Source organism: Perissodus microlepis, chromosome 3, assembly GCF_051167445.1.
Source record: "Perissodus microlepis isolate ML-2025 ecotype Zambia chromosome 3, ASM5116744v1, whole genome shotgun sequence".
Taxonomy (NCBI): domain Eukaryota; kingdom Metazoa; phylum Chordata; class Actinopteri; order Cichliformes; family Cichlidae; genus Perissodus; species Perissodus microlepis.
Window position 1 is genome coordinate 45,027,570 of NC_140463.1, and position 12,350 is coordinate 45,039,919.

Below are 12,350 nucleotides of genomic sequence, written 5' to 3' on the forward strand. Positions count from 1 at the left end.
GCAGGATTTGGGAGGGACATTCGTAGAGCTCTTCTTTGGATATTGGCTGCCTTTTTGTTTTATGTAAAAGCAGCAGTTGTCCAAAGAAAAACTTTAAAAGACCTCCAGACAGCCTGAAGAACTGATGTCCAAGAACAATTTAAAAAAATCTAAAGAGCCTGTCTCTTTGGATGTAAACTACAAATTAAGGGCTGTAAACTTTCTTCAAGAACTTTGCACCATGCTGGAGTACAATGAAATATGTGGGCAGAAATATTGATCTATCACAAATGTTATGAGGCCATAATAGGGCAGAAATAGAAGAAGAAAAACAAAAAGCAGCATTGTAGCCAGCCTCAGTGAGATAATACTAGATTGTCAACTTCCTCTTTGACTTGCAGAATTTGTATGCTTAAGATTGCTTCACAGACGTGCATTAAGCAAAATATCCCTCTGACCCATTCCACCACTCTTGGAAATTGCAGCTCACCCAGAACATAAAAGGTCATGACCCTGACCTCTGCTTATCCAAATCATGGCCAAGCAGGAGTCGGATAGCAGCTTTAAAGCACAGCAGCGACCTAGCTACCACTTACATGTTGCCTCTTGTGTTTAAGATACAGACTAGTATATGAACACCACTGGTAAAGCCTGGTTTGCTTGTTATTCACACCTTTTGACACCAGCTCCCAGCACATCGTGTTTCAATAGTACAAATGGACCAGTTAGTTAGACCAATTATTACTGATCCCATCCTTTATAAGATAAATCTAAAGTTCATTCATGTATGTGCTGAAGTTGTATTTGTTGGTAAAACAATACACAATAACAAAACCATGGTGAACAAAACAGATTTAATTTAAGCTCGGTGAGAATTTGCTGCTCTAATTTATGTTCATAGTAGTTTCTCAGCACTAAGCATTGCTCTTAGAGCCACACGTGCAGAGTGTGTCTAACAAGAAACTCCATATTCTACTGTAGGTGCAGTAAAAGCTTCACAAGTGCTAAAACGAACATAAAGAGAAAAGGGGCGAGAGCAGCTAACAAGGAAAGTGCTGTTTTTGGAGCTTCTGGCTCATGTTAACTCACTTGACTATAGTTTGCTATTAATTACACGAATTACTGCAAAGAGACTGTGAAATGCCTTCAAATGACTGACCCTTTGCTGTCAGCTTCCTCTGTGCTGTTTCATGTAGAAGTTATGAAGTTTCAGTGGTGGTAGCACGTTGCTGCTTTCAGATGGGGCCAGTGTCAAAAAGATGTGTTACATACAACTGGTCTGTTGACCACTGTTGTTTGTGCTGATGTTAGCAACTCCTATTTGTACTCTTCATACTGTGTTTTTGGATCTTTGGGGTTTTCTTTTTTTTAGGGGGGTGGGGGGGCCGTTTGCTTCAATATTCAACAAATGCACAGCGTGACCCAAATGTGCAGTTGGAACTTTTAGAGGCCTGCAGCGGAGCATATTTGTGTTGATTCAAAGCACTCTGTCCCCTATATACGACTATCAGATATATGCATCCCTACCCAGTATCTCAGATCCTGAGGAATTTTCTGTTTTCTGGCAGGGAAAGTCCTTAACAGCATAACTTGTCCTGAGAGAGTGTGCACTGCTTCTCTGTTTGTGAAGACGATACTGTCATGACATTGCATCTAATGGGCTACTTCCCATTTCTGAATGTGTGCAGCTAAAGGTGTGGTGTTCCTTCCTCTTCCTCCTCCTCGTGCATGTTACAGATAGAGCACCTTAGGGGAACAGCAGTTTACTAAGACTATTTAAGATGAAGTTAGAGGGTTAAGTGCACAGAAAAGGCAGCAGAATGGTGACCGTAGTCCTCGTAGTAAGTAACTAAGTTAAAAACGCCAGCCAACAAGAACATATCCAACTACTTAATTACCTGAAGAAAATGCTAATGAGGTTTTTGATGTCTCACAAGTTTCATCATCATACTCGGGTTCAACTTCTTATAAGCTGGCAACAGACATGCTAAAGTTACTTTCATTTGACTTTCAGGTTTTTGCACACGTTCTGAGGAACACTTTTAGGCTTTTAGTCTACCAAGATTTCATTTTGTATTTGACCAGGCTTTTATTTCAGATCAAGTGTGCTGTCATAGATAGCTTTGCATTTAGCACTACAGATGCTGCAGAGATTGTTGTGTGCATTGAGTTTTGAAAAAGTGTAATCTCAACTGAGACCGCTTTCAGCTTGAGGCTGCTGGTGCCATTGCCACGTGTGTCAGATCGCATGGTCTCATTCTTTCTTCCTCTAACCCAGATCTACTCTGCTACCGAAATGTAACATTTCATTGATTTAGTGTGTGAATCATTTCATATTTGGCATCTGGTGCAAGACTCTGCCAAATCAAACATGTGGAACTGCCCGCTGTTGTAATAGAGCAGCTGAAAGTAGCCCTTTTCTTGTTTCTGTATTTGTGTAGGAGTTCACTTGGCAAATGAAAGCTGCTAAAAATGTGATGATTTGAGATGACCTTGGTTTAAATCCTCTTTTCATTGGTGCCTGGAGTTTTTACTTGAATGTAAGAAGAGATTCTCTGATCAGTGGAGCAGAGACTCTATTTTAATTTTCAGACGCTTTATTTCTTTTAGGAAATGAAGCCAAACCTGGAATTTCCGTATTCTGTTTGACTTGCAAGAAATGTACTATTCCTCTCTGCTGAATGCATCTTTCCTGATATACATTTCAGGAAAGATGCATTTGAGTCAAAACCATGAGTTTACATTTTGTTTTGGTTGTAGTTATTAGATGGGTAGGATGACGGGAATGAAATGATCCACTGCCTGCTCTGGTTTTGCTCAAATTGAATCCAAGTTCCAAACACACTCAGAATGTTTACTGACTGAATTAATCAGTTAATGAGGTAACATCAAGTGTTAAATTGGCACTCCCTCAAACTCAACTCGTCATCCCTGTTTTTATTCATTCGTCACAAGTAAAAGTTACTCATTTACTGATTGCCCTTCAGATTCCTGCTTCTCACACTCATTCCTCCTGTTCCTTACATCCCATTTGTTTAGAAGTCAGCCTTGTGACTGAGGAGGTGGGGACACAGAGGAGCAGCTCCCTCCTTTCCACTCTGCCTGAACAAAGTGGCTGTGTAGGGCTTTTTTTACACTCTGTAGTAAAAGCCGTAAATGCAGTGGGACTTGCTGATCTTTGAGTTTAACCACAGGGTTTTTGCTATTTTTCTGTTCCTCTTATCGTCTTTTGAAGCTTAGACTCCGGGCTCTTGTTTCTCTGTTTTGTAATTGCATTAACAGAGCAGGATGGCAACTCCATCGCTCATGCTGTACACTGACAGGTAGGACAATAAACAGTATTTGATGGCATAAGTTTGTGTCTTGATTGACATGTCATGGCTACTGTTTCATGTTGGATTTTTTTTCCTGCTTGGCAGCTTTGAGCAGTTCTTTGTCCTGGTTATTATGTTTTCTATGACTTGAGTCTGCTTTTCTACTTGAGATGGCTTTTGTTAATATTTTTGAGTCATGTCTCTTATTGTAAATTCAGGCCTGTAACCATGCTGAGACACTTTATCACCTTATTTGCAGACATCAAGGCTGAAAACCAGATTTGTGAAATGCTAAAAATCTTAATCCTTTGGGAAAAAAAAATCTAGTGCTATGTCTTAGCTCACACTGACCATATATAAATAAGCATTTCTGACAGTTCTTTGGTTCTTCCTAGCTGTTCCGTTTGAGTACTCGACCATAGCTGCACCAATTCAGATGTCACGTTGAAGCAACTTTGGCCCTGACTGAATGCAAATCATGTTCCTACAGACACGAAAGCCAAAAACAAGCAAAAACAAAACACATGGCATCCACACGAGGTGTTGAGTAATCCAGGAGTTGAAGTCAAAGTTTGCTTCTTAAAGGTGGCACCGTGTTGGCCTCTGCACTTTGATCTGTGTTGCGTTCTTTTATAGAGGCTTTCTGGGGTTACTCGTGTTCACTACTCCCTGCTGACAGTTTACTTTTTCTGGCATATCGCATATTTTCAGTATTGCTTTTGTGTTACAGATGTACAGATTCTTGTTTAAATAATTAGTTGGTTGAGCCCAAAAGTTGATTATTGAGCAAATAATGTTTTCCCAAGCTTTGAACCACATTTTAAGATTTATTAGTGGGTTTATTTTTTAGGTTGAGATAACAATAATATATTCTAGTAATCCCTGTGATGGTGGGCATGTTTACCAAGATTTCTTAAAGGTTCTTTAATGTGCAGCTGTTACTGTTAAAATGGGAGTATGGTCTCTGCAGCATGATTGCATCATCCACACTCAGATTTGGTATTCAAGTAAATTGCAAAGGGTCAAGAGATGCTTTCCATTTTGATTTTAGGCCAGCCAAAGCTAGTATGGATAGCAAGCTATCAGTTTGCTATCCACATTACCAAACTGATAACCGTGGACCAGGAATCAGTTCAGTTCACAAACTATGAAATTCCTCTACTTTTCTCCTTGTCATCTTTATTTGCTTGAAAAACAAGTCACTGAAAAATTGTGGTTTAAGAAGTTTGAGTTTAGCCCTGTTTTCGTGAATCATCTAATCTACACTCGTGATGTTCCCTCTCGGTCTTCATCAGCTTTCGCAGGGCTCATCCACTGATGGCCTCACATCTAACTAGAATAAATTGGTATACAGAAGGGTTCGTGGTCAACTCAACAACTGCAAGATTCCCAGAGTCTGTGATACAAAACCACTGCTTGTGCTCATGTTGTTTGTTTGTTTTTCAACTACAACACTGCATTATGGTAAAACATCTCTACTTTGGATTTTTCTATATTTCCAAAGGACATCGTTCCAAAGTTGTTGTTTTTTTTATTCAGATGCAACTTTAAAAACCTGTGTCATGCAGCCATTTTCTTTCCACAGAGAATAGGCTTCCTGCTGACAACCCTTCCAAACAAGCCATACTTGCTCTCATGAACGTTTACAAATGTCAGCATGTTAAATGTTGAGTCTGAGATGTAGTTCTTGGGGTTTGTTGCATTTAGCAGGTTCTCTAAGCATTCTCATTTTTGTGGTGAATTTGCTAGAATGTCCAATTTTGCCAAGATTGTTATTGTTATTAATTTCTTTGGAAGCCACAAGGGTGTAATTGGGTTTTTTAAGCTGTGAATTTGTGTTTTTCACAGCTGTGCAGTGTTTTAAGATATTGTTCCACACCCTGCTTCTTGGTATTCCTTCTCTAAGTCTTTGGAATTGCGATGGAGTAATGGATTGCCTATAATGGTGTTGGAGAGCCCTGTTGCATGGGTCAGCTCGTCTGTCCTCTTCACCAAAGAGAAGTGTTAAATTCTAGAACTCTTAGTAGTTTTGTATGATTAACACTTATAAATAATCCTTATTCATTTTAAGCCAGAAGAATTAAACAGGAGGTAGGTTCTCATAACCAGAGAGATCCGATTCTAACGACATGTTCAGATTAACATCATTCAGAACCAAAAGTAGTAAAGCTGGATTCAATACATGAAACTTTGCCATGTTTGCCAGTACTCATCTTTCTAAAAGTAAATATATGACAGGGAATGAGCAATGATGATAATAATGGGGTTCTTTAGTGTAGCATTAGTAGAGCCTGTGCAAAGTCTGTGAAGCAGTTTTCCTTGAGTTCTTTTGAGTTCTCCAAGCTTCAAAAGAAATCTGTTAAATAGTCCTTGTCTTTCCCCTGGTTTTTGTGGCTAAATGACTCTTTCCTCCGTCACCCCATGCGTTCCTCAGTTATCCTCCCCATCTTTTGTTTCTTTGTAATCTGAAGGCTAACGTTTCCTTCCTCTGTTTGCTGTGGGTGGAGTTAGATGGCTTTGATGTCAGTAGATATTACAACCTTGAATTGACCATTTCCTCTATATTTGAGTGTGAAATGGTGCTGTACAATTTACCGATGTCTTATGCGTTCAAGCACTTCTTTGTCAAAATTGTAAGAAAATAGCGATAGTATGGAAAATGGTGTTGTTGGTTTTTTTTGTTTGTTTTTTTTTGTTGTTTTTTTTGTTCACTGGTTTGTCTGTGCAGTTGTGAAAATAGCAGAAGTTCAGCTTAAATGTCACTGTGCATTTACAGTTTGTAAAATATTAAAAGTGTTGGCTTTTAACGGCTTTCTTTTTTTCACCTTGGGAGTAACATTCCATTACTTTGATTATCTTTGTGTACTATAGTTATCAGCAAGCAGAGGGGAAAATATGCAGGGTTGATGTGAAACGTGCAGCTACAACGAGGCAGGAATGAGGCGTTGGCATTAGAGGGTAAATAGAATGGCGACTCGCCCAGCTTCAGCCTGACTGTGAACATACATGGATTTACTTGTTAAGATCAAGTTATTTTGTTTTCAGGTTGTCACTGGAAACTGAAATGTCACCATGGTAAATCATTAGCAACATTGTTGTTAATATCTTTATGTTTCATAAGCAATTACAGCTGGTTGGCTGTAAAGCTTGGCTGTTTGAAATGTTGTCCAGAGTTGCAGTGTTGCAGAAATTTTGTGTTTTGTTTTGTTTTTTTCCTGATATTTGCTCCTCAGACTGCTTTGTAACTCATAAAACACATTGCTTTCTGAATACTGGAAAACTTGCAGGTTCTACATAAATAATACTTCTTCCCTATTAATTCTCAGCTAATATTGCTGAATAAGTTGTTCAGGCCTCAGCACTTTAGGGCTCATAGCTCATGGATTTATTTCTTTTCTGAATTTAAAATAGAACTTTTTAATTGGCTTCTTAAGATAATTAGAAGCTCCTGAAGAGATCCGACTTGCATAGAACAAGGGAAGTTCAGCTGAGTTAGCTGCTCAGAGGTGGTGAGCTTTATTATAGTAGTTTGGTCTATGTGTATGTTAGTTTTCTTGTGGAATATAGGTCATATTTGCAACTTGGGCTGTTTTACTGTAACTAGAAAACTTAAAGGAGCTTGCAAAGAAAAGCGTCGACGCTTTTCTTTGCAAGCTCCTTTGACTACGATGACCTGGATGACTGAGAACCTTCACAGACATAGAAAACTTAAATATTTCCAAATCATAAAAAAGGAAAATTACAAACTAATTTTAGAGCAGCTGCAAGATTTGTTTAGTAATTGAACATAAGTGATTACTAGCAGCAAAGCATTGCTTGTTTTTGATATGATGCAGCTTCTTCTTGATTAGTATTAATTGCACTTTATAATAACTTTATAACTACTGTTATTAAGCAAGATAAGAGCCAATGTAATTTTGTTGTCCAGATGACAGGAACTGTAAGTTTTTACTGAGCACAGTAGAACATCTTGAATGAAGCAATTTCCGAAGCAAAAACAGAAGCCCGTAGCACATGTGGTGACAGTCATTGAATGAGTCTGTCCTGTGTTTGGCAGCATGTTTCCTGTCATCACTACTCTCGAGACCAACCCACGGGGCACAGGTCAAGCTGTGCAGCACTTAAGAGGTCAGGGGTCACTGATTCAACTGAGACAACTTGTGCATTTAGACCTATTTGACCCTTCCTGGCTCTTTCCACATGTCTGTACAACTTGCTGAGAGCCAAAGCTTGAAAATGTAATATTTAGCTGACGTGTGAAAATCATAGAAGACCCGTTGATGAAATTCAGCCTTAGACAAACAGCAGTGTGTGGGCTCTTTGATGTTACAGCCTTCTATTGTGCCTGTTCTTGCCCTGCTTGGTCAGAAGAGGCTTTTTATTTGACCAATTTAAATGTGTCTTTTCACAGCTTGCCTCTATTCAGGCTTTTAATTAAAGCCACCTCTAACAGCTCAGTGACATCAACGCAGTGATAAATGAATAAAAATAAAACCGAATAGCTGGCTAAATGGCTTAGTGAATGTTGTGGAACAAAGGAAAGCTTTTCAACGGTTTAGCATGTAGTATTTAAACCCCAGGTGGGTTGAAACCACTGCACTTTCAATGCAGTGCAGAGGAGACTGGATACAATTCATTTCAAATGGGAATTCACAAAATTCATTGGATGAAGGTAGTATTCTTCAATCAAAGCGGCAATAATGAGGGGAAATTTGGAACTCTGCAGTTAGGCACTGTGTGTCTCAGCACATGGCAACCCTGCTCTGTAACTTTGCATGATGTTGATGTGGTTTTTATACACTTTAGTTTTGCAATAATACCACTTGCCGCTACGAAATTTCACAATCTGACTTGTTGCAACAGTGGCATCTATTTTACTACCATACTCAAATTCAGTAAGCTCTTTAGATGACCCATTCTTTTACAAGTGCTTGAGTTTTATACACCTGTGGCAGTGGGACAAAAAACACCTAAATTCAACCATTTCCCAATGCTTTCTTCCATATTGTGCCTAAGTCGTGAATAGGCAGACTACAATTTGGATCTGAACCCAGACCTATTACTAGATTTTGATGCACCATTTCTATTTTACGTTAGTGCAACATTTCTCACATTTATCTTATTGTTATTTTAGTATGGTCAGCCTTTTCCTTTGTCTACAATAGTCGATGTACAGTGGGGGAAATGTTCTCCTTCTGAGTTTGTAAGATCGGCCGCATAACCAAGGGGGGAACTTGGAACGCTGCAAGGTTTCAATGTGTAGTGTGTTAAAAGTGGTGTTCTTGGTGACTGTGGTCCTATTTGCCTTTACGTCATTAACAAGTGTAGCTCTAGCCTGATCCACTTTTTTTTTTTTTTTTTTTTTTTTTTTTTTGTGATCATCCTTCAGAAGAAACTGTCACCGTTGAAGGAGGGAAGAACTCCTTCAACGGTGACAGTTTCTTCTGAATAATTGCACGGACAGTTGTCATATTCTCACCAAGCTTCTTGCTGATGTTCTTGTAACTCATCCTTGTGTAGCCCAGCGTTGTGCAGATCTGCAGTCTTGTCACGTTCTTTGATCGATCTTTGGTCTTACCTGTGGTCGTGGATAGGTTGGAATAAAAGCAAATTGATTCTGTGGAAAGGTGTACTTTATACACATAACAAGTTAAGATCAGTAGTATCTGTAATTGATTGGCTATATCCCATGATTATAGTCAATCTGTGGGGGAATCAAATATTTATTTTACTCAGAGACATGCAAATCTATTTGTTATTTATTACTTTCATGTAATATTTTGTTTCTGGATTTTTGGTTGAATTGTCTGTCTTTCTCCATTAAAATGAAATTACCATAAATGTAGATTTAATGTTCTTATATAACTTCAAACTACTACTGATTCAAAAATTGGGCTACTTTATTGTATATTGCATTAAATTATAATGCATTTGGAACTTTGATATTTTGGACCTTGGTTTGAGGAAATTTTCTCTAACTAGACCTTAAATTTTAATTGAATATCCCTCATATAAGGCAGGAGGTTAAATGGCTTGCGACCTATACCCCCTTGTTCTTTAAGTCAAATATACAATCTGTGGCTTTACATCAGCTGTCCCCTCCAGTAGTAGAGACACACACACTACAGTGTTTCACCTCACTGATTGCTTTAGTCAGGAGGCAGGTTGTCAACGCCTTCCTTTTTGTTGCTGTTATAATGAGCTAATTATCGTCCATTCTAATTCTGTGTCATTCTCCTCTCTCAGGAGCCTGTTTGCCAGGAGAGTGAAGGAAAATCAGCCTGTGGAGCAGAAGGATCCTGGGTGGAAGCTGTTTGGGAAAGTCCCACTTCGGGAAAGCCCCCTCAAAGACCCTAAGAAAATACAAAAGGTAGAATCTGTAATCAGACCAGGGGTTCAACAGAACTTAAGGGGCTTTATTTTGTGTGTGGCTCGTGCCGAGCATACCTATTGAATTGCCAGAAAGGATGGAAATGTGGGCAGTAGTTGCGTCTGGGTCAGACGAACAGCAGTCCAAGCAGTGATGTGCAGATCTCTATTTCCCTACCATACTTTCCATTCTCCAATTAATTTCTTCACCTCCCTGGTAGGACATGCCTAAAACTCCAAAACAAGGAGGCATCCTGACGACATTCTAGAAAAAATTCCTGAACCAGGCTTCTTTCAATGTACTAGCTAGGCTTAATCTCATGTGGCGTGTGGCATGATGCATAGTTTGTGTTTGTAGTGTTGCGCATCAATTTTGATGCCGGTTGGCTGCTTATGCACCTCTCGATTTTTTTGTAACTTGGCACGGTGCGCTGCGGCCGCTAGAGCTGGGTTGAAGACACGGCTGTATTGGTTTTTACTGCCATTTTAATGATACTGTAGCACACGATCAGAGATGCACAGATGCAGAAAACTTGACAATTTGTGGAAAAAACTTTGCAAAAAACCTTTGACAACATCTTGGCTTCCAGTTTTGGCTTCTTTTCCTCCTATATCAATGCTTATGTTGATGTATTGTCTAAGTGTCCATATCTATAGTTCAGGAGAATACTGCGGCAGCCTCCTGTAACATCAGGTATAAAACAAATGTCTATGAAACACAGTTGCCGTGCTGAGCGAAGCGACCGACTGTTGCAGCGGGTATATTGTAGCTTTCAGCCATCTGCTATCCTATTGTTTCAGTCCCTGCCTACAGCCTGTGGCCATAGGCGAGGGTAAGAACATAGACCGACCAATGAATTTACACCTCTGCTGTAAACTCAGCTCTTATTTCCAAAGCACACCAGTACAGTGTCTGCACCATTGCAGATGAACCTCTGCCTTCCCTGGTATGTGCCTTTAACTCTTTTCCAGGTGAGAACTGTTCTCTCAGACTTGGGATGTGCCAAATTTCATTCCTGTTGCTCAGCTGGGAACCGCCCCAGTGTGAGGTGGAGGTCACTGCTCATTTGAGAGAAAACTAATCAGAAAAGGAACTGTTTCTCCTTTACATGAAGTTTCACTGTCCTGTTTATAAACCAAGGAGAGTTTTGTCTGTTTGTAGCCCATTTGTTCAGCTCTGTGTGTGCTTTGCTTGGTTGACACAGAGAACATGGCCTTGCGTACTTCAGTAGAACAAAGGATTTTTCTTCCCAGAACAGCTGATCTTCTGTTTGTGGTGACTATGCAGAAAAATAGAAACCATCAAATAAAATTATGAAGACTCCAACAGCCTTCCGCATGTGTGCTATGAATGGGGTTGATCTGGCCTTGGCATAGACCATCAGGAGCGGTTTATGTGACTGCAGAAGGTGCTGCCATCACAGCCCCAGTCAAACTGTACAGCCAGCTGTCTGATGCACAAACCATTGGTATTATATTCACAAGTTAACTGACGCTAATACAAGTAGGCATTGGCTCCATGATCCAGGGTCCAGCTCTGACCCAAAATGTGATCAGTTCAATTCAGAAAGTGCAGTTTTGAATTGGTGTTTCTGCAGAGTGTGCATCTGTTGTTCAAAGGTCAGACAGATAGCTTAGATTCAGTTTTAAGCAGAGCCTTAATGTTGTACCATGAGGTAAAGGCCAAGTACAGTAACTTCATAACTACTTAAGACTGATAAAGAAGCCTTCGTCAGTAGTTGGTTCATAATGGCTCTCATCATAAGCAAGTTCAAAATACTAAGATCATGCATACAATCTGCTGTATTTTCGAACAATAGGAGTACTGAGCTGAAAAATGACATGCAGGTTCAGCTGCTATATTTAAAAATACCACTTGCAGAAATTGAACCGGCCCCTCTGTTTGGCTTCAGCAGCTCTTAGAAGTATAGTAGATGGCCCAGCAAATCTTTGACTTGAGCTATTTATTCGTTTATTCAAAGCAGGGAGCATGCACGGTCATGGTTTGGGTTTTACATGACAAGGATAATTTTATTTGCATGGTCACTATAGCAAGAGCATGTTATTACAATACAGTGGACTTCAGGAAGACAGATAGCTGAAGTAGTTGATAATATACTCCTTTGGGGATGTAAGCATGCTACACGTATTACCCCTGACAGACAGTGATGTTTGGTCGCTATCAGACATTCCAAGCTGCAGTTGCTCACCTCAAAGATGAAAACGATCTGTATATTTTAACTTCATATGGTCAGTGGTTATTTTTTCCATCTTTTCTTGAAGTTGCTCAATCTCATTGACTTTCTGTGGTTGCTGGTAGTTGCTTTCTTTATGGACACCCATTTGCTTTGAGCTCCAGCTTTTCAGTTATAATGAATCATCAATTCTTTTTATGGCTGCCTAAAATATTTTGTCTTTTGATGTAAAATGGCCAAAATGGAAGAAACAGTTGCATGTATATAAGTAGAACCTGCTAAAATATTATATATACTTATTTTTTCTGTTTCTCTCTATGTGACTGGGTTTAGTGGAGAGCAAGCATAACGTGTTTGTTATGCAGTATTCAAAATGTCAAGGTCTTTGACAACACTGCCAGATAGCCAGCTGGTGCCTGAATACTTATTATTTTCCCACTTCCACAGAAAAGTGCCCAAGGCTCAATAAAAGCAGAGGGTCGCTCTGTGCTGA

General features: G+C 39.5%; 1 protein-coding gene across 1 annotated transcript in view; it reads left to right on the forward strand.

Moving 5' to 3' along the window:
* Positions 1–12,350, forward strand: part of tbc1d14 (TBC1 domain family, member 14) — a 43,471-nt gene that overhangs the window by 7,408 nt on the left and 23,713 nt on the right. Inside the window, exon 3 of the mRNA XM_084924618.1 lies at positions 9,540–9,663. Within this exon, the coding sequence (XP_084780744.1) occupies positions 9,540–9,663 (124 nt within the window). The remainder of the gene's footprint in view (positions 1–9,539; positions 9,664–12,350) is intronic.